Genomic DNA, 21,822 nt, shown 5'->3' with positions numbered 1-21,822 from the left:
GTCATCAGAGATGGTTTCCAATTGCATATTTAAGTTTTCAATTTCGAAACCTTTCTGTATGAGAGCGGTTAAACCCCATCTATGTCCAGACGTCATAAAAGATGTCCTCCAATTTTTGGTTTTCAGTTTCGAAAAGTTTCTTTGCTAAAGTCACCAATTGCCCTGCATAAAAAAAAAAAGATCGTTAAAAATTGTGCTGTAGGATCTCAATTTCCAAAAAAATTTCAGGAGGGCTCTCCCGACTTCCACCGTTTCCCATCATCATTAGTAAAAGATCATCGAAAATTTTGTTTTAAAAACTTATTTCAATGAGGGGAAGGTGAGGGGGAGAGTTCCCGAACTCAACCCTTTCTTTAACATCATCAAAGATAACATACAATTATGCATGTGAGACTTCAGTTACGAAAACTTTCCTGGGAGAGTTCCAAATGCTATTACTTCCCGTTCAATAACCTTAGATGGCCTAAAATTGCATTTCTCACTCTTCAATTTCAAAAAATTCCCGGGGGAGTACCCCAACCTCCCTTTTTTTGAACATCATCGAAGGAAAACAAAGAAAGAAACCCATCTCTCATTTTGTCAAACAGGGGGGGAAGCCCAAAATCTTCAACTGTCACTGGACGCTACTACGAGGCGGGGGGGGGGGGGGGGAGCGATACGATTTCGATAGAGTTCGGATATGTGAGGTGGGGCGTAAACTCTAAGTTTGGCCTAGGGCGTAAATAGGTGTTAATTCAGCCCTCTGGTCACAACACTATAACAAAATCTTGAAACCTCACAGATTATTTTCATCCAATGCTCCAGAATTTTACAGGTTACACCAGTTGCATGTGAAAAACAAGTATTTTTGCAAAAAAATTTCCTGAATCACTAACAGGTTTCATGCATGCAGATTCTACTGTAGTGAAAAGCATTTTCAGCAACCAGTGTCAAAATATTCTCCGCGTTTTTATTTATTAAGTAGTTATTAGTTAAATAGTTAGTAGTTGTTTATTTATTAAATAGTTAGTAGTAGTAGTGGTTATTTTTTAGTTTTCATCTCAATCAGCGCCCTTTCAGATTGACTGCACAGCAAACAAGGGCAGAATGCAGTCTTCTAGATTTCGTGGCTCTGTAAGAGTTCCCGGCAAATACAATGCTAGTTTGCTTGCAGTAAGGCAATATCTGCTTCAAGAGCTTTCCTGGTAAGTCAGGAAGATGGCAAGCTATTACCATAAACATATCTAAGTTTTTTCTTTTCTGTGGGGTCTTGATTTATTCAAGAAACATGACTGACTTTTATTGGAAAGGTTTTTGAGTTCTTTGGAAAGATTCCAAGTTCCATGTTAATTTCCCGAAGGTTACTAACTTTTAGCGAGAAACTTCAGTTTTTTTCCACGTATGTTATCAGCAGAAATTAAGCATATTAGCAGCCCATTATTTTCCAGAAACACTTCAAAACATTTTTTTCAGTATAGCGCAGTTAGAATTACCTTCTAGAGGTTTTTTTTTTTGATCGATACAGTTCTTATATGTGTATAATCTACTGTATTAGGATCAGCAATAATGTTGAATCCAAAACCTCTAGGGATGATTTTACCCACAAATCTCTCCTTCACTGAATTCAGTTTATTCCTTCAATGTCTAATTCTGCAATTGAAGTCATGATATGACAGCTTTTTTTTTTTTTTGACGTAGCACAGAACTTTCAAAACCAAAGTTTTTAGTACCTCATGTTTTTTTAAAAAGTTCTTTTTAACATACAGTTCCCTTTCCCTTTATTGATCTCATGCTAATTTATTTCTCCTTTAAAAAAAAAAAAAAATTAATCGATTCACTAAATGCAAGATGCAGAGTACATGCATTTAACTGGAAATTATAGACTAACAGTTGTGATGCCTAAGATTTTTTTGGGGGGGGGGGGCGTAGGTGCAATGCAGCATGGGAGGGGGGAGCGTATGAGCGCCCCTAGAGATGATTATAAGGCCTAAAAAGTAAACATTTTAAAAATTGCACGATGTCCAGTATAAGAGATTTTTTCTCAAAAAATTTATACATTAGTGTTTCTAATCTGTATGAAAATGTAGGAGCTTTTCTTCATCAAAATGCATTGAAACTTGGAACATAATCACAATTTCATTTCATTTCATATCATAATGAAACATCAGGGTTTTTGACTAATGCAAAAAAATTTTTACTCTGTAAGAAGTTTATCATTTTTGTATTGGAGAATTTGCAATAACTTTGCTTAAAATTGAAACCAAAAAAAATAAATAAATAGATTAATCAACAAATTTATAATTAAATATCTAATTGTCATCAAATTTAATGCCATCTACAAAAGAAAAAAGTGTGTGAAATATTGATTTGAAACTTTGAAGCAAACTAACAACAGGCAGCGAGACTGCTTCAATTTATAAACCAGTAATTCACAAAACTGCATGCCACAGCTGCCCAGGTGCAGATAAGCTCCCCAAAGGTTCAATCTGTTTGGAAGTCTCCAGATTTTGCTCTACTCTCTTCCAAACTTTCCGTGGTTAACTTTTGGCAGTAAGTATAGATTGTGTCAGTGGCGTAGCTAGACCCGACTTTCGGGGGGGGGGGGGGGTTACTTCTTATATATATATATATATATATATATATATATATATATATATATATATATATATATATATATATATATATATATAATCGCTTGGAATTTTTCCCTTTTCTTCTTTTTTTTTCTTTCTCTTCTCTCTTCTTTTTCTCTTTTTTTTTTGAGACTAACTTTTCGGGGGGGGGGGGTTTGTCCCTAAAACCCCCCCTTAGCTACGCCCCTGGATTGTGTAGGGAACTCGTGAGAGTTACTGCTCATCCAAGAGGATCTGGATCTTCACTTCCTAGTTCACTGCTGCGAAGTCGGCAAGTTGCTTGGTGGCCACTTGATTGCCCTCTAACTCAGTTACTGCCTTAATCAGTAGTCTAAAGTTTTAAAATTTCTTCTATAAATCGCTATTACATTGAAACACAATGAATTCCATTTAAGTAATTATCAAAATGCCAGCAAATATAGAGAGAAAAAATGTATTGATACTAAATTGTAAGACGGGGCATTGAAATCTACACAGGAGGACTCAAGCGATCCACGGGTTGAAGATCACGGCCCTAAATCATAAAATTTACCTTTGATGTATTTTTGTCAAATGATAGGAGTTGCGTTGCATTAATACACTACATGAACTGTTTACAGGTACAGACCCTCGTGGGTACATTTATAGTTAACTAGTTGCGTTGCCCGGCTTTGCCTGGTCCACCTTGAAGATAAAAATTGTGTCAAGTGAGGTACATTCAACAATCAGAAGTAAAAAATAAATAAAAAAACATCATGATTTCCCTTCCAAACAATGACGACAGATATTAAAATACTTTTCAGAAATTAAATCCAGAAAGATGGATTCAAAATGCGTAACCATGGAAAAACAAAATAAAATAAGTTTAAGGTATTAAAATGCGAAAGAAAATGGTTCACAATTTCAATGGAATTGAGATTTCTTAAACTTGATTTAAAAAGGCTTGTAACTTTTTTTCCTTTCAAGATAAAAACTTATTTTTTCGATCATAGGTCGAGTTAGATCTGAAGTAAAAAAGGTCGCTTTTGCCAATGGCGTCAAAAAGAAAGCTGTGGGACAATTCCTTCACTTTTTATTGAGTCATTTAATGAAGAAAGTAGTGCCTAAATTTCAGCTAAGCCTAAAAAAATTCGAGTTAAAAACGCTAATAACTCCCGCCATAATAAAGTTAGAGCATTGAAACAAATTGCGTAGAACACGGAAAATTCTACCTTTCTAACGATATGTAATATTAATATGAGCAAGTAATTTTTCACCCCCATATTTGAGAATTTATGTGAAAATCGGACCTAAATTGGAATAAAAAAAGAACTATTCATCGAATTTTATTCGAACTGATCTGCAAACCTTTTCAGGACTTAAAGGAACAAACTGAAAATATCAGCGCAATCGGCCGGGTAGTTCTCGAGTTTTGCGAGTTCAAACCCACAGACGCTTTTTGGGGACTTCATTTTATACTATGTCGAGATGCTTTCTGGCTATTATTATGTACCTACCCTTCTTCTGTAAACAACTAGACAAAAAAGTCAACTTTAACTATCATCTTTTTAATAATGAACTGAAGCACTGAATTTGAATGTCTCAATAACATATTTCTTTCATTTGACAATTAAATGAAATACTGGCAGTTACTGGATGTTAAAAGGCAGGAAAATAATTTTTTGATAACTTAAATTAGTTTGACTGATATAATTATTGCAAATTAACCATCAAATCAAAGCAATTGGCAATTTATGATGAGTTTCTCAAAATTTATCCAAAAATATTTGTATTACAGTACAATGTAAACAGTAGCAACAATACACATTTAAAAGAAATTTTTTAGCTTCATGTGCCTGGCTACAACTCTGATTGTACAGCAGAAGAATACATAAAGAAGACACTGCTCAAAACTATTTTTATTAGGGAACAAAATGATTTATGTAGTTTTGATTTTCTTTCAAATGGAAAATTTCTTACAAAAGAAGGAATTTAACATACAAGAGTTTTATAGATTGAAGTCTGAAAATGTCAGATTGTTGGCACATACTCCATTACGTTTATGCCTGAAAAAATAAGTTGGTTACAAATAACAAAGCCAGATAAATTTAAAAACAGTTCAAAAAAGCTTAGTTGAAAATTTCTTGAAATTCAACTTCTATATCATAGGATAAACAGAAGCATGTTTTTGTCAGAGATCAATATAAAGTTATTCAAAAACAGAAGAGGCAAAAAAACCCTTAAAATTTACTTTATACTGCTAACAATAATAAAATAGTATAAAGGAACTGAAAAAAACTCATTTTGATTACTTTCTTAAAATATTTACAACCATTAGCAATTTCCTGTATAATATCACCTTTTGTTTTAGCCAAGGGCGGATACAGGGGAGGGACAAAGGGTCAGCTGCCTCCACCCCTCCAACAGGAATTTTATTATGATTAGGTTTAAACTTTAATTTCTTAGATCCGAAAAATGGCATGTGGAATCAATGTTAACCTTTTTCTTGCTTAGTTCTTTTAGGTTTTTCTTCTCATCACATATAATTTAAAGGATTAATTGGGTTAAAAAAAATTATTATTCAAAATGAATAATAATAGCATTTTATACAATAATTTTTTGCTTTGTGATTTTGAACTTCCTTTCATTTTCATAATATTCTATCATTTTTTACACTAATTACAGTAATTGCTTACCTTTACAATTCACTATTTTTGCAAGTAAATCACAGTTAAAAAAAAAGTTTTTTAAATACCCAATCTAGTCTTTTTTTTTTTTAGAAAAAAGAAAAAACCTTACCAATTGGCAAATTTTTTCAGATATTTTTACCAGTTTACATGTTGAAAAAGGTTAAGAAATGCTGACCTAGAGGAAAAGATGCTACACTTTGAATCCAAGAGAAATAGGTGACTGACGACGGCAAATACCCAATGAGTACAAGTTTATAAAACCCGTGGGTCTGGAAGTTTTGGGGTCAGTCCCTAGCTCAGCCTAAGGCTACACACAAAGAGATCGGGCGAGGTGGGGAAAAGACGCTAGCCATCAGGCCCAGACTGGCCCGCCGGGCAACCGCCCATATGGCCGATGCGCCCTTACGCCAAATTTTTTTTTCTTTTGTTCAAAAAGGTTCTTCGCAAAAAAATTATCTTTTTTTTTTTTTGCTTCTTAAAAAACATTTTTTCCCCTTTAACTGTCGATTTTTCTACTCTCTATTCCAGACACCTCGAAATTCTTCAGGCACAAGTTTTACGGCAATAAAAGCCTTTTAGCTATTCACTGAGGAACCTCAAATTATTTTGCCTTCCTTTTCAAAACTTGTTTCTTTCTTTTCAATCATTGTCACTGGGCGACTTTAACGGTTTTTTGATGGTCAAAATCCCTGGTCCCTCACTGCCTTGGACAGGTATCTTGTTGCGTAATATAAATTCCCGGAACCAGGAAACACTGATAGCTTACTCAATACCCAGAATCACCTGCGAAATTTTGACGTGGAAATTTTACATTGGTGATTTGGATGGAGGGAGGAGAGCGGGTAGACATGGATGAAAAAGAGTTCAATTTTTATCTTGGGTGATTCTAAAATTAATTATCAGCTGTATATATTACATCATCATTTTTAATATTAATTTAAATTTTGCCTCCTTTTTTTTCCTAAATAAAAATTGTATAGCTCGTTTTGTTTCTGAAACAGTGTATTAGGACCGCAATATTTTCCATTGCAATTTTAATCATCAGTTTTCTTGCTATCGTACCTCCGATTGCATTCACACAGTTAACGAGCATCTAGAGGCGGCTCATCTTTATTTGCAGAAAGCAATATCTTGTTGCGCTCTTTTGCCTTTTAAAAAGCCCTGTAGATTTTTTCCCCTTATGCAGACAAACACCTCGTACCTGTAATCGTTAATTTTTAAACGCCCAATTGCGCCCTTCTGTCATTTTAAAGCGCCCGGCAGCCATATTGTGATTCCCCCCACCCTTTTTCCTTCTTTTTTCAGGTCTTTAAAAGAATGATTTTTGAGGGGCCCGTTTTTGCGATCGCTAGTTTTAAAATTACTTAAACTTAAACACATATTTTGAGACATTAAAAAAACATTTTCAGATAAGAGAGCTCTTTCAATCTATTTCAATCTATGATTAAGACAAACATCCCGTACTTGTAATTGTTAGTTTCTAAGCACTCTGTTGCGTTTTTAGATACGCCCTTCAGTTATTTTGTTTCACGTTATCGCGACAATACGACAAAAATGTCTTTTCTCCAGGTTTGCGGAGTCAGAGGCGAAGAGCCCGGAGTCAGGCTGATTTTATGGTAAAGGAGGCCCCCTGTGTTGTGCCTTCCCCCCCGTACTGCAGCGTGCGGTTACGTAAATCCGAGCCTGCCTCTTCCGCCATTTTTCAGGTTTTCAAGGATATTTTTTATAAGCTGTTGTAGGCGAATAGTTTCTTGAAGGGTCCGTTTTTGCCATCTTGAATTTTAAAAAGACTTATTAAAATGACATTTTGAGACAACAGAAACTTCTTGCAATTTACAATGAAAAAGTTATTGACGAACTGTGGGAAGGTAGTCAAGAAATGAGACTACTTATATCATTGTGAGAATATTTATTAAATTAATCCTTTAAACTTTATATCTATAAACTTACTTTTTTGAGGAAAATGTTTCCTTTTTAAGAGGCATCATTATGTACACATACTATTAATTCATATCTTCCCTTATCTGATTCCACAATCGTTATTATTGACTTCAGTTCATTTTCTTATTTCGTAACATTTATTCAGAATTATTTATAGATTTTCCGTTATTTCCATGTAACATTATGCCCAGGGGCAGAAACGCCGCGACACGGCGACGATGTCGCGGACAACGGAACCCTGTCGCGGACTGAACTGTTTGCGCTAACAAAATAAAAGTTGTCCGCAAAAAAAAAAAAAAAAAAAAAAAAGATGGTCTGCAGTGAAGAAAAAGAAAAAAAAAAGCTGTCCGCAACTGTCGGACATAATGAACTGCTGACACAGGGAGAGAATGATCGCACACGTGATTGTTCTTGTTGCCTGCGCAATTATAAACCATAACAAAACAGTCCTTTTCAAATTGTTTACTGAAAAAGCAAATCTGAAATCAAAATAATGCATATTTCTGTGTACAAAAAAAAAGTCGGCACATTTCTGTGATGCAAGCGATATATAACTAACACAGTGAATAATTTTGCTTGTTTGTTTTTATCATATCGTTAGCAGTGGTGTTGTTATAAAGTTCTCTAAAAACGCAGTGTAAGAACTTTTTCTTCCCACTAATGACTTTCGTCAGCGCATTGAAATGTTGAAATGCGATCGCTTCAAATACAGTTAACAGCTTTAAAATTATCGCCATTTAGTGCCTGATGTTAATACTCATCCTTTTTTTTTCTCACGACTCCGAATTTTCGATGAATATGTCAGTGATATTAATAAAATTCAATATGCAACCATGTTAAATGGTAATTCTAAAATTATTTTATTTTGATAAACTTTTTTATTTAACGTTTTTATACTTTTAGTGCTTGTATTTCGAAAAACCCAATCTGATTGCATGTGATATGAGAATCGAAATTTTACTCTTTTTTTTTTCAACCTAACTTTGCTTTATATAGAGGCAAATAAATGAAAAATCCATTAAAACCATCATTTTCAAGATTTTAAAACGAAATTCTGCTTTTGTTTGAGTCAAAAACTTAAATGCTGAATAGATGGTTTAATTTTAGTTTTGCTGCAACTGTCTCTATAGATATTAAAGATCTGTTTATCATACGTTTCTAAAATGCAACTCTAAAACAATTTTTAAAAAATTAATTCTTTTATGAGTCGTTTTTATATTTTCAAAAAATGAATTGATTTTTCAAATAAAATGAACCCTGTGAAAAATCCTGGACAGACACCTGTTCAATAGCCAACGCATATTTGCAAATGTCAGGTGCCCACCAAGGACAGAGGGGTGAGGGGTCATCAGACTACACCATTGAAACTTCAGGGGGAGGTAATTTGAGAAAGATTTTGGTCTCAGTTTTTTTGGGGGGGGGGGAGAGGTCTCTTTCTTGAGAGGGGAGTGCTTCAAAGAATTTAGGGAAGTGCACCATCGTCTTTGGGAAGGGGTGGGCCTTATTTCAAAAATAATTACTTAAAAAGAGACTCGTTTATTATTTCTTTTATTGAAACCACGCCCAAAATGTTGCAGACAGATTATGAAGCTCTAAAAGATTGTCGCAGACAGCTACAAAATTTTCTGCCACTGGGACATTATGTTACGTTTTTATGTTTAGGTTTAGTCATGCTACTTTAGCTTGGGATGTGGTAATAATGTTGACCAAAAGAGCAATTTCATGTACACTATGATACGGTAATCACAATTTTTAAGTATAATTTTAAATCCAAAAGATTCATATTTTCCTTTTATTATAATGAAATATTTAATATTATCAAGTATCGGTAATTAATAATATTTTAATTCGTTCAAAAGGAGCAAGAAAGTCAATGAAATGTAATCAGTTAAAGTAGAAACCTCATACAAGCTTTACAGGTTCCTTTTGCAAAATTTCTATGCAATTATGGAAGAATTTTCGGTTGGAAGACAGTGGAGCAACCTGCCTGAAGGGTGCCCCCCCCCCCCCCCCGAGAATGCTGAGTTGAATGTTTTTTAAAACTATTCTTTATTACTGAAGAGAAGCAAAGAACACGTATTGGGAAAACAAAGTGATTTTAATTTTAAAAAATAATAATAATATGGTCGGGGGGAAATCTTAATTTCTTTTAAAGAAATCTTTGTGAATGAAAATTTTTAATAGTTACAGCTTATTCAGTTCGACTATAACTACAATCTGTCATGACATTTTAAATCCTCGATGTTTTTTTTTTTTAATTTTTTTATTAATTTACTGTGGAAAATAAGTTTCCCAATAACTAATTCATGGTGGAACCCTAGGGTTCCACGGAACACACTTTGGAAATCAATGCATAATAAAATAGGTTCTTTAAACTACACTTACCTCCTTACCTTTTCTAGGGAAAAGCTTCAGAACCTCCTTTCGGTAAAACTTTCAAAGTTTGTCAACAAATGAGTTTTTTAAACTTTAATTTCAAAAATTTGAAGGGGTAGAAATAAGTGATTTCGATCTATTTAAAAAAAAAATCGATCTTGGTCAGTCCCTGAAGCTCCATTCCTTACCCAAAATTCAGTAATTCTGGCCTATAATCGCGCTTTTAAGGTTTCAATTTCTAGAAAATCCGCTGAGACCAATGTACTTTTTTTCCCCTAACAACAGCAAAGAAAGTCTAAAATTGCATTTTTAAAACTACAAGTGTCAATTTTTTTCCGGGGGAGAACCCCTGGATCCCACCCTTTCCTTCCTTCCCCTTCCCTATTAGATCTGGATCCTTCTTTCTTTCTTTTCTTTTTTTTTCATGTGCTCCCTCTAAAGAAAATTCTTGTTGCGCCCTTGTTAGAAGAAACCCCTGGATACCTTACATTTCAAAGCATTACATATCTCACTTAAAGGAAAACCCTGCACTACTCTCCTAATACCATTCCCTCTCTTCAGGTCAATAAAGAAAAGATAGCAGGCAAAATATTATCACCCCCCCCCCACACATGCAAGGACGACGACCCCCCCCCCCCCCGAAAATACCCCGCAAAACGCCCAAATAAAAGTTTTAGTTCTCGTGTGAACACGTATGCGCCCCTCTGAAGTTCTAAGGTTTGCGCCCCTTTGAGGGTTCCAGTCCGGCCCTGCTAGCCATTACCTAAAGTGTAGGATGTGGGAGATTTTCCTCCCCTTCAGTATTATGTCCAAATTGTGGAGGTCTCAGTGACACATTTGCCACTGCTTACGATTTTTTGTAACGTTAAGGGCAAGCAGTTTTTCGAAATTAAAGCTATAAAAATAAAATTTCAGCTGACCTTCGATGATGATTGGGGAAAGAGTTCTGTGAAGTTCTCTCCGGACATGTTGCAGAATAAAAGCCCTAGAAATGAAGCTTAAAACTATTTTTAGTGATGTTTGTGAGAACTGCGGGAGGGGGGGGGGGGACTTTATTGGAACTTTTTATCTTTTAAAGGACAATTTTAGACTATCTTTGGTAATGAAAATTGAATGAGATGTTCAGGTGCCTCCACTGGCAATTTTTTGAAATTGCAATTCCAGAAACTCAATTGTAGATGAATTTGTTCGGCAGTAAAGGCATACACTGCATTCCAAAAGAAACATTTAAACAATGTGTTTTTAAAAAAAATTAATGTGAACATATTTTTTTTAGTATTATATTTGTCTACATAACCTCACTCCAGGTGCAAACTATATTTTCCCCGAACGCTACTGCATAAAGACGCTCAAAAGACATTTGCACGAAGTTGCCAATCCGGCTTGGAGCGGGCCTGTATACAACTTTGTACCAATCGCCTTTATGGTACTGCCTATATTTCTTCTCTCAAATTTTAATTAAACATAACCTATGAAGATCAATTGCAATTTTTGAGTGTTGTAATCAATAAATTATGTACTTATTTTATTTCTTACTTTTTGGTGCAAAACAATCTTATAGAAAGGTTTAGATTAATTTTTTTAATAAATATTTCATAAAGGTCTTGAAATAAGAAATTTGGTCTTGAAGGACTCTTATTGCTTTCAAAGCAAATAAGGCATTTTAAAGAGCTGAAGAGTTTTGAACAACAATTTATCCAAATTAATCAAATAATTACCCTAAATCATAAGAAGGTTGCAATGGTTTTATCACACCAAATAAACTGCCCTCGGGGAGACTCTATGTTAGCAGGTAGTAAAGCACAATAAGATGGAGCTTCAGCACCTAAGAAAAACAAACAGATTAATTTAATAGAAAACATTTAAACATTTTAAAAATATACATTCACAAAAAACAAAAACTAAGAAACCAACCTTGATCTGGAGTTAAATGACCTTTGTGACTAGTCATGTCAGTATCCACAAAACCAGGGTGAACCTAAAATGTTCAAAAATAAATGAACATTCGAGTACTGCCAAATATGTTTTTTCTTCATGCATGAGACTTATTACTAAATAACACTAAAGATCAAGTAACTTATATCACAAATTAAAAATATCCTTTCTTCATACTAGAACAAAAATGTGTTCAATATTTTTAATATACAGTCCGCCATCCTTTATAGCAGTTAGTCGGGTCCAGATGCTTCTGCAATAGGTGAATTTAGGTGAAATATGATTCTTTATGCAGCAAATATTTTGAGTAAGAGAAAAGAAAACTTGTTGAAGAGCTTCCAATATGCTATTTAACATTATTGGGGAGAAATTAATTTTTGTTGAATGCAGATAGTCATTCTTGACTTTTTCCAGCACTTTAATGAATTACATTCCCTCCCTCCTCCACTAGCTTTACTACATTTCAGGGTGTAGGGGGACTGCAGAGGCATTCGGTACTTATCTACTATATAGAAAGCCGTTTGAGAATGTATTTCAAGTTATGATTTTTATTTTGCATGGAAATACGTATTTACCTCCAAAACAGATGAATTTGACCGTTCAAAGTTAAATCCTGCCTAAAACAGGCATATTTTAAAACCTCTTCCAACAGTACAATAAATAATATTATTTTAGAATGCATCATCCATATCAGCACACAGAGAAAGAAAGGATGTCATCATCTATTCCTTATCAAATTTAATTAGAAATTTCAGATTATTTTTTATTTTAAAATCATTTATAAGTAACAAATAAATTATTCTTAATTTTATATCGCATCTATTCAAAAATCAATGTTATTGTACAGTGATTTTACAGAACTATATTGCATAAAATTCAATCTTTCTTTTGGAGAGCCTCCCTCTTCCTTCCCCAATGATAAGCATAATGATAACGTTGGTTCGTTGGTTTAAGAAAAAAATCAACTCTTGCATTTGGCTAGAAAAAAATTTAGCACTACAACACTGACCACAGAGCTCCTCAGAAGAGCTAGTCTTCCTTATCACAAGTTCATTAGAAGAAGCTAATGAATATATTTGAAAAAAAAAATCTATGGAGTAAAACCTTAAAGCACAGAGTAGTGAGAGATAACTGTACATTTTAGATTATTACAATATGTCAAGAAATAATTACATCAGATAAAATGAACCTAACTTGACTAGGATTCCCATAAACTCAGCTGTTTTGAAATTAGGGTCTTAGGATGGTAAACTGGTCCTTAAGATTCTTCAATTTAAAAAGCTCCCTGTTATTACAAAGCTTTAAACCACTTATCACAAACCAAACAATTTTACATGACACTGTATATACAGGGTGACTAGAAATAACTTAGACACACATAATGCATCATAACTTTAATGCAAATGAAAATATTACAACCCAATTTCAAAATAAACACGAATACATTATTTCTTCTAATATATTTACAAATTTTCAAGGTGGCTAACTTTAGTCTTTATACAGAGCTTTAAACATGTCACAAAATTTTCGGCTATGGGCCGCAACTCAGTTAGTGATATTTCATCCCATTCCTTGCATAAGGATATCTTTAGGAATGCCAAAGTTTTATGAGGTTTAGCACACTTCCTAGTCTTCAAGATAAACCAAACAGAATAATCCAATGGGTTCAAATCTGAGGAACACGGTAGCCATTCTGGAGCTCCAATGAAGTCCAGAAAATGTCTTGCACCAATATCGAGTGCCTTTATCTCCATGTGCAAGTACGGAATCCTGTTGGCAGGTCCATCTTTTGTTTCCAAAGAACTTTTGTGACCAAGATAAGACAACACCTTCCAAAATACGTTTGTGATATGTTTCTTGATTAATCTTTATCCCCTGATCTACAAAAGCAAGTGATTTTTCCCACTAGCACATGTCCCACACTAAACCATTAGATTGGGGTAGTTGATGCCATTGAATAATGCGAGAAGGTCTTGGAGACAAGAATGTGTGCTAAACCTCATAAAATATTTGCATCACTAAAGAAATCCTTATGCAAGGAATGGGATAAAATATCAGTGAGTTGCAGCCCATAGCTGAAAATTTTGTGGCACTTTCAAAGCTCTGTATTAAGGGTAAAGGTAGAGACTTTGAAAATTTGTAAATATATTAGAAGGAATAATGAATTCATATTAATTTTGAAGTTTGGTCATAATATTTTCATTAGTATTAAAATTATAATGTATTATGTGTGTCCAAGTTATTTCTTGTCACCCTGTAAATAAATGTTTTGATATTCACCATTATTCATACCCTAACTAAAAGGAGCCATGAAGGAGAAAACATATCTTCAAATTTCTGAATTTTGAACAAAAATTCACTTTTTCATGCAAATATGGTAGTCTAAATATAATTTAAAGTGCAAATAAAGTAAAGTGCTAATTCAGCAACAATAGTTTTTAAGATTAATTTGCCACCAAGGAGCCTAATACTATAGACTTCAATAACAGATGTATTATTACATTATACCATTATAAAAAATACCAATATCATCAACTTTCGAAAATAATGCTTAAGAAAGAATTTTGCATTGTATATCTAGGCAAATTTCGGATAATGGTGAATATGAACAATCATTTATCCCCTCCCCTACACCCTTTCTGTCATGAAAGGTTAAGCCACATTAACAGGGCTCCCAACACATTTTAGCTTCAGAAAAGGGTAGAAGAGGACCATTTTCAATCAAAAAGGGGACTAAAGAGGACCAGTTAGGATCAAAAAGAGGATCTTGGGAGGACCACTCATAGTTAAACCCATGAAGCACCAAAAGGCAAATTAGTTGCTAGCTGCTAAATTTGTGAAGATAATTCGTTAATTTACCATAATAACGAGAGATACAATTCTTTTATCACCAGTGAAACTGATTTTTTTTTTATCCATTGAAAAAAGTGCAAAACATGGAGGGGGGGGGCACTTAGTTCAGCACTTAAGGCAGTCTCTTTAGAACTAAATAGGCATAATGATACATTTTGACGTTTCACTGAAGGAAAGGTGAAGTTGCACTTCATCTTTATTTAGTTTAAAATTATTCTTATGTTTTTCTGTCTTTTATTGCTTCTTAATATAGCGTTACCATACACCAAACAAAAAAAAAACTTTATTCTCTTGTTGTTTTCCCCAGTCTCTAATTTTGTTCCCATCTTCATCAGTTTCATCTAACTATTTGCTGAGAAATTTGCACTTCCTCATGACTCACATTGAAACCCAAAAAATATTGTTTTGATTTTCAACAAAGCTACAACCAGGGTTGCCACGGAAGTTCAAGAATGAGATTCCCTGACATTTCCAGGTTTTCCAGGTGGTTTTGAGAAAAATTCCAAGTTATCGATCTCCACCTTCATTTTGCAATATTAATATATACATCTCAAATTTTGATAAAACTTACCTCATTTTCAAACTTTACAAACAATGGTTAAAAAATTTAATTTACTCAAGCTGGAATAATCAAAAATATGTACTAGGGTGGTTCAATTTTTTTTTTCTCTCAGGTCGAGTCTAAGACACCCCTTATCTTTTTTGAACTTACTAATAGTATTGTTCTGTAAAAGTTTTAGCTTCTTACTCAAATTTTAAGAGGTTGCTCAATGACCCCTTAAATTAACATTAGCTCTAGAATAGAAAAAGTCACAAATTTAGAAACATTTAATTTCCCCAGCTGTTTTTTTATGTAAGTAATTATTTTATTGCAATGAATATGCATATAACTCGTGTAGATTACAGTGTGTAATATTGTTTTTTCAGTTAAATGTATTTTTTAACCCCCTCCCCATACTTATGAAGTTTGGGGACAGGGTCGAGCACCGGCTTTCAGTTGGAATAGGAAGTTAAAATTCTTCCAGTATTTTACTATCCACAAGTCTAAAAACATTGAGTGGTGTCCTGTTTTCTACGAGAAACCTTTTTTTTTAAGTGTATTTTTGAACTACCCTAATGTATTAACACAAGTGAAGCAAATAACTATAATAAAGAATTAATGTAAATGTAGCATATCTAATTTTCAATAGCGAGGAGCCACTGCCTTACATCAAGTGAAAGAACTGCGAAAGTAACAATTGTGACATCTGTATCACAAAAATAAAGTTAATTGCTAAAATAATCTGAACTAAAAAAATATGAAACCTAAACTTTTTCAATTATTGCCTTCCACCCCTCCAATCCATTGAATTCACAGAGCTTTTAGACTTTGGCCTGTAAAAAAAATCAAGCATCTTTTAGCTTCACATATTTCCCCTGTTTGTTGCTCATAAAATAGGGGTGCTCCCCCCTTCCAAGTTCAATGGCACAACCCCCCCCCCCCTCCCCAATATTTCTGAACGCCTTAGCACTTTTTTATTTTTAACCCTCTTTTTTTATTTATTTATTTTTTTAACCTATTTATTTTTAATTATTATTGTTTTGAAAGAAAAGTGTGCTCGCTCCTCTGCAATAAAATACACACACACAGATGAAAATAATAAAGTAAAATAATATGAGTAAATAATTTGAACAAAAATAAAGTAAAATAAATAATTAAAAATCCCCCCCTCCCCAAAAAAAAAAAAAATTGATGGCGCAACTTGCGCCATAATCACTCCTTTGGGCACCCTGTCATAAAGTTAAATTTTGAGCAATGGTCAGAAACTTCTCTGATGTGCAGATTAGCGATACTTCTGTAAAAAAGAAACTTTCTAAGTTTAAAATTGTCTAATGAACTAAATTTACAGAACAAAATTGTTTAGAAGAATACAATTTCATTAATCAATTTAAAGAAATAACATAAAATATGAAAGGATTATTACAGCTCATTAAGAACTTCAGTTGCAGACAAAACAATGTGCTGTGTATCATAACAACTTCAGAACTGCTGACGAAAACAAGAAGCGTTTAAACAGAGCCCGCTCAAACAAGGAAGAAAAGAACCTTCTGCGCATGTCAGCCGCCGACTGCTATGGAGCACGCGCAAATGGCAGAGAGTTGATAAAAAGAACTGCAGGGGGAAGTAAAGCCATCGATCCAGGGCTTTAGGGGGAAGAAGAAAGAGGGGAATGACAAAACGATGAATGGGAATATCGGCGAAAAAAACAAGGTTGAAAGTTTTTTTTTTTTTTGGACGTCATAGACCGCGGGCCGCGCTAAGAACGATCAAGATCGATCGGAAATATGCAATTTTTCATTTTCCCTGATTTTCGGCCATTTTCATTTTCCCTGACAATTCCAGGTTTTCCCGGTGCGTGGCAACCCTGATTACAACTGAGTTTATAACAAAATTATTTTATATTTGAATTTTAAACTTAATCTCTTTATCACACGGTTCATACCCTTTAGGGAGAAAAAAAATTTAAGCACTATTCAAGTGTAAAAAAATGTTTTTCAAGGTACTATACATGCAGATTTCATTTAATGCTAACATATAAATAAAAGAAAGTAATATAAAAAGTATACGAAAACAAACTGCTTTTTCTACAAGAGACACTTTAATAAACGATTTACTGTATTGAAAGTTTTCCTAAAAATGTCTGAAATGCTTAATCACAAAGAGAAGCAGATCAACTTAGATTAAAAAAAAACTCCATGATTGCAAGACTATGAGTGCTTTGAACTTTTAAGCGGGTGAGGGGGGGGGCTGATTCCCCTCTTTAGCAGGCATCATGACAATGAAAAAAATGTACAAAAATTCACCTTTATAAAATTTTACATTTCAACTTTGTTTTAAATACAAAAACTAAGTTAAAATGTTATGCACTCAATTGTTTACATTTAATATCCCCCCCCCCATAAGAAACAGTAATAACTGAAAATAAGCTAATAATAATTAAACGTAAGTTTGCAAGTTAAGGTTGCAAAACTAGAAATTTGAATTTTAAAAAAAATATTAATTTTTTAGTTCTTTCAATAAAAATTAAAACGAGTTAATCTAATGCAGCATGTCAAAACAACTTCAAATTGCCAAAAATCTAAAAATATTTATTAGATGCAAAACGATTGAAAGGTGAGATAAGCAAATTTTCACGAACCAAGTTCAATTTTGGCATACTTTCCATAAAATAAATTTATTTATTTTCTACTAAATTAAACATAAAACATGCTAATCTTAGGTAGCATTTGAGAAAATAACATTCGATTGGGCAAAATATTTTAATATTTCCATGATGCAAAAAGATTGAAATTTCAAACACTAAAACACATTTTCCGCGAAGTCCAATGTTGCCATGATTTCCAAAATAATTACTTCGTTAATTATTGAAATTAAGTGAAAAATAAGTTAATCTAAAGTAGTATATGTCAAAATAACTTCCTATTGTCATAAACATCAAAATATTTACAAGATGCAAAAGGATTGGAATTTCAAACGCGAGAATCAGTTTTCCGCGAAGTGCGAGTAAGTTCAATAGTGTGATGGTTTCAGAATGAATTCCTTCGTTAATTATCAAAATTAAACAAAAATTAAGCTAATCTAAAGTAGTATATGTCAAAATAACTTCCCATTGTCATAAACATTAAAGTATTTACAAGATGCAAAAGGATTGAAATTTCAAACGCGAGAAACAGTTTTCCGCGAAGTCCGAGTAAGTTCAATGTTATCATGGTTTCCAAACTAATTCCTTCGTTAATTATTGAAATTAAAAGAAAAATAAGCTAATCTAAAGTAGTATATGTCAAAATAACTTCCTGCTGTCAAAAACATCAAAATATTTACAAGATGCAAAAGGATTGAAATTTCAAACGCGAGAAGCAGTTTTCTGCGAAGTCCGATTAAGTTTAATGTTGTCATGGTTTCCAAACTAATTTCTTCGTTAATTGCTGAAATTAAACGAAAAATAAACTAATCTAAAGTAGTATATGTCAAAATAAATTCCTACTGTTAAAAAAATCAAAATATTTACAAGATGCAAAAGGATTGAAATTTCAAACCGCCAGAAGCAGTTTTCCGCAAAGTTTGAGTAAGTTCAATGTTGTTATGGTTTCCAAACTAATTCCTTCGTTAATTATTGAAATTAAACGAAAAATAAGCTAATCTAAGGAAGCACATGCCAAAATAACTTCCGATTGTAAAAAACATCAAAATATTTACAAGCTGCAAAAGGATTGAAACCTCAAATACGAAAGCAATTTTTCACGATACTGCATATCGAACCTATGTTCAGAAAATTGCACTGATGAAATATTTTTAAAAGAATTACAAGCAATCTAAAGTATGCTTTAGATTGCTTGTAATGATTTTTGAAAGAATCAAGCAATAAAGAAACTTTTCATACTTTTTCAAGCACTTGGAAAAACTTTATATTTTTCAGGAACTTTTCAAGGTTTTTCAAGGGCGTAAAATTTACAAACATATGCGCCTGTAAAAAAAAAAAAAAAAAATGGCGCATGCGCCACGAGATTACTTCCGAATTTATTTGCAAAAGAGGTGGTTCATAGCTGCGTTACTATTACAGTCAACGCACGACACAACAGTCTCAAGAGCTTGGGATCCAATGAAAACTTTGAGATGAATATTCGAGTTATCGAGATCCGAGATCGGAAAGTTCATTCGTTATTGCAAACGTGAGGCTGCAATTCCGAGAAATATTGGTAGCACCCTGCTCCGCGATTCGACGTCATAACTCTTCCCCCAAACCACTTTTTTATGGATTTCCATGCTGCAGCGGTTGAAGGAGTAATGACGTCAATCTGAAGCGAAATAATACGGGAAAGTCAGGTTAAGGCGCCGCGGCTGCGGACACAATGGAAACCTTTAAAATCTGATTTTTAAGTAAAAACAATGTAAAAGCGGACTAATCGGACCAAAATGTTAAAAAGCGGTCTAAAGCGGACTTAACCTTAAAAAACGGACTTTGGCGGGAAAAGCGGACCATTTGGGAGCCCTGCATTAAGCTACCAAAACTTTGGCAAAAGAATATTTTTGCTGTATTTTTTCGTTGTTTGTTTGGTGATAACTTTCGTTTATTTGGTAAATTTATAATGTGTTTTCGGTATTCCTAGGCATTCTTATTATATTCATGACACATCACCGTTGGCCATAAAAAGCATTAGGGATAATTCATTCTAGGCGAATTTTTTTCGGCTACAATGAAAAAGTCATCAATGTGGTTTGAATCACATCGGTTAGCCCAGTTGTACCACTGACAGTTTTCTTCATAGGACTAACTAAATTACATAATACGCCAAGCAAAGTCAGCTCAGCCAAGTATTTCTTTCACAGATGACAACCTATATGATGTTGAAGATTTGATTGGAGTCAATTACCTCGCTCATGTGAGAGAATTCACACATAGACATCTTCCCGGGCAGTAAGTGTATTTTGCTACCAAACTCACTGCCAATTTGTGTAAGCCTAATTGTGATAGACTACCCCATAGTGAGGAAGCAATCTACCCATACTTAGAATTGAGTTCAGGTTGTAAGTGTGAAAAAAAGCCATTCTGACCACTTGACCACACCAGACTGCTATAAGTGTGCTTTTTTCTCCCCAACCATATCCATAAGCATAGCGGTAATAGCTTTTAACAACAAAGGATTGAGTTTCAATTAACATGTCATAATGCTAGATAAAAATAGCTTGATCTTAAGTGTCTGAAGTGTTTAGTCAGAGCCTTATCTTAATTGGGCAGTTACTTGAATTGCAAAACATCTAAGCAATTCACTCAAAGGAAAATAGCACAAGTGCTTCAATTTTAACAAATCTAGGTTCCTTGGAAAAAGAAGCAGCCAGTTAGAAAATGATGAATTAAAACACATTTGGATGGATACAAAATATATAACTTCAGCTTAATTTAAGAAAAACCTCTCAAGCACTAAAAGAAAAACTTACAGCATTGATTACAATGTCAGGGCGAGGATCTTGAAGGAAGCTTTTGTGCTGAAGAAATGTTAAGGCAGATACTCCAACCTTAGACACAACATAAGCTGAGTTTCCCCAACCTTTTTCTGCATGAATGCCAGATTTTGCATCTCTAATAAGAAATATAACTGCTTAAATAAATAACATTTTAATACAGACCAATTTCAATTGTGAGGAACATAAAAAATATTTTTTGGTTAGTAGAACACAAATGAAGCAGGTTTTCCAACAACAGACAAAAAAAAAAAAAAAAAAAAAAAAAAAAATGCAATGTTCACCATTGCTAAATGTGAAACAAACTAATAATTCCTTTTCTTACATTACAGCCAGTAGGGTGGTATTGTGATATATAATTGGACCACTTTTGCTTAGGCAACCCTACACCATCAGTTTTGTAATATTTTTACCTACATTTTTCCAGGGGTGCTCCCCCCCCCAAGAGCAAAGGCACCCCCAAAATATCACAAAAACTCCCCCCAAAAATGAAAAATACCCCTCAAAACACCCCCTCTAAAATTTCAATGGTGCCGCCTCCCCCAAGTGGGCACCCTGATTTTTCATATTTTCCCTGATTTTTTCTATGGAAACTCGATGATGGTAAATTACTCACATTTGGACACCTTTTAGCCACTGGCAACCCTGATTAGTTCACACGCAATAGGTAAGCAACCTTACTGAAGCGTTTTATTTCCATCTTTTACTTTTCATTTATGATAACAATTTTAAGAAACTTGATGAGGGTAAATTACTCATTTTTAGGCACATTTCAGCGCCTGGCAACCCTGATTAATTCATGTGACAGAGGTAGAAATTCTTACTTTTGGGTTTAATTTACAATTTTTACTGTTCGTCTATAGTAACAATTTTTTGAAACTCGATGAGAGTAGGTCAAGCCTAGTGGGATCTTAGACCATTAGAATAAGAGGGGTTCGGAGCAGGGCCGGATTTGGAACTGTGGAGGCCACAGGCCAACGAAGGAGTGGAAGCCCCTAATCAGGGTTCGAAAAGATCATCATATTTTCAAAAATATCCGATATTTTCGATCAGCACTTTAATAGTAAATATACATCCTGAAGTTACTGCTATTTATTTTTACTTTCTTCTATATCTAATATATAGAAGAAAGTATTGGATTCGTGCAAATTTTCGAATTTCGAATTTTGACGGATTCGAACGTTTTGAGGTGTGCTGAGTCCATTTCGACCATTTTTGGAAAATGTCTGTCTGTCTGTGTGTGTGTGTGTGTGTGTATGTATGTGTGTCACGTCTGTGTGTGACCAGTTTTTTGCGGCCGCTCTACAACAAAAACTACCGCATGAAATCGAACGAAATTTAGTACACATATGTGCCCCTATGTGAACTTGTGCCCATTAGTTTTTGGCGCGAATTCCTCCAAGGGGGGTGGAGCAATGGGACGTTTTTCGAGTTACGCGTGCTTGCTATTCCTCAG

General features: G+C 34.0%; 1 protein-coding gene across 1 annotated transcript in view; it reads right to left on the bottom strand.

The window, feature by feature from the left end:
• Positions 1 to 4,469: 4,469 nt before the first annotated feature.
• LOC129222591 (carbonyl reductase [NADPH] 1-like) overlaps positions 4,470 to 21,822 on the bottom strand; it is a 45,782-nt gene continuing 28,429 nt past the window's right edge. The window contains exons 6-9 of the mRNA XM_054857105.1: positions 20,343 to 20,484; positions 11,492 to 11,555; positions 11,296 to 11,402; positions 4,470 to 4,636 (exon numbers count right to left, since the gene is read on the bottom strand). Coding sequence (XP_054713080.1) covers positions 11,302 to 11,402; positions 11,492 to 11,555; positions 20,343 to 20,484 — 307 coding nt within the window. The 3' untranslated portion in view covers positions 4,470 to 4,636; positions 11,296 to 11,301. The remainder of the gene's footprint in view (positions 4,637 to 11,295; positions 11,403 to 11,491; positions 11,556 to 20,342; positions 20,485 to 21,822) is intronic.

Source organism: Uloborus diversus, chromosome 5, assembly GCF_026930045.1.
Source record: "Uloborus diversus isolate 005 chromosome 5, Udiv.v.3.1, whole genome shotgun sequence".
Lineage (NCBI taxonomy): Eukaryota > Metazoa > Arthropoda > Arachnida > Araneae > Uloboridae > Uloborus > Uloborus diversus.
The sequence above is the reverse complement of the archived record's forward strand: the minus strand, read 5'-3'. Positions and strand labels throughout refer to the sequence as shown.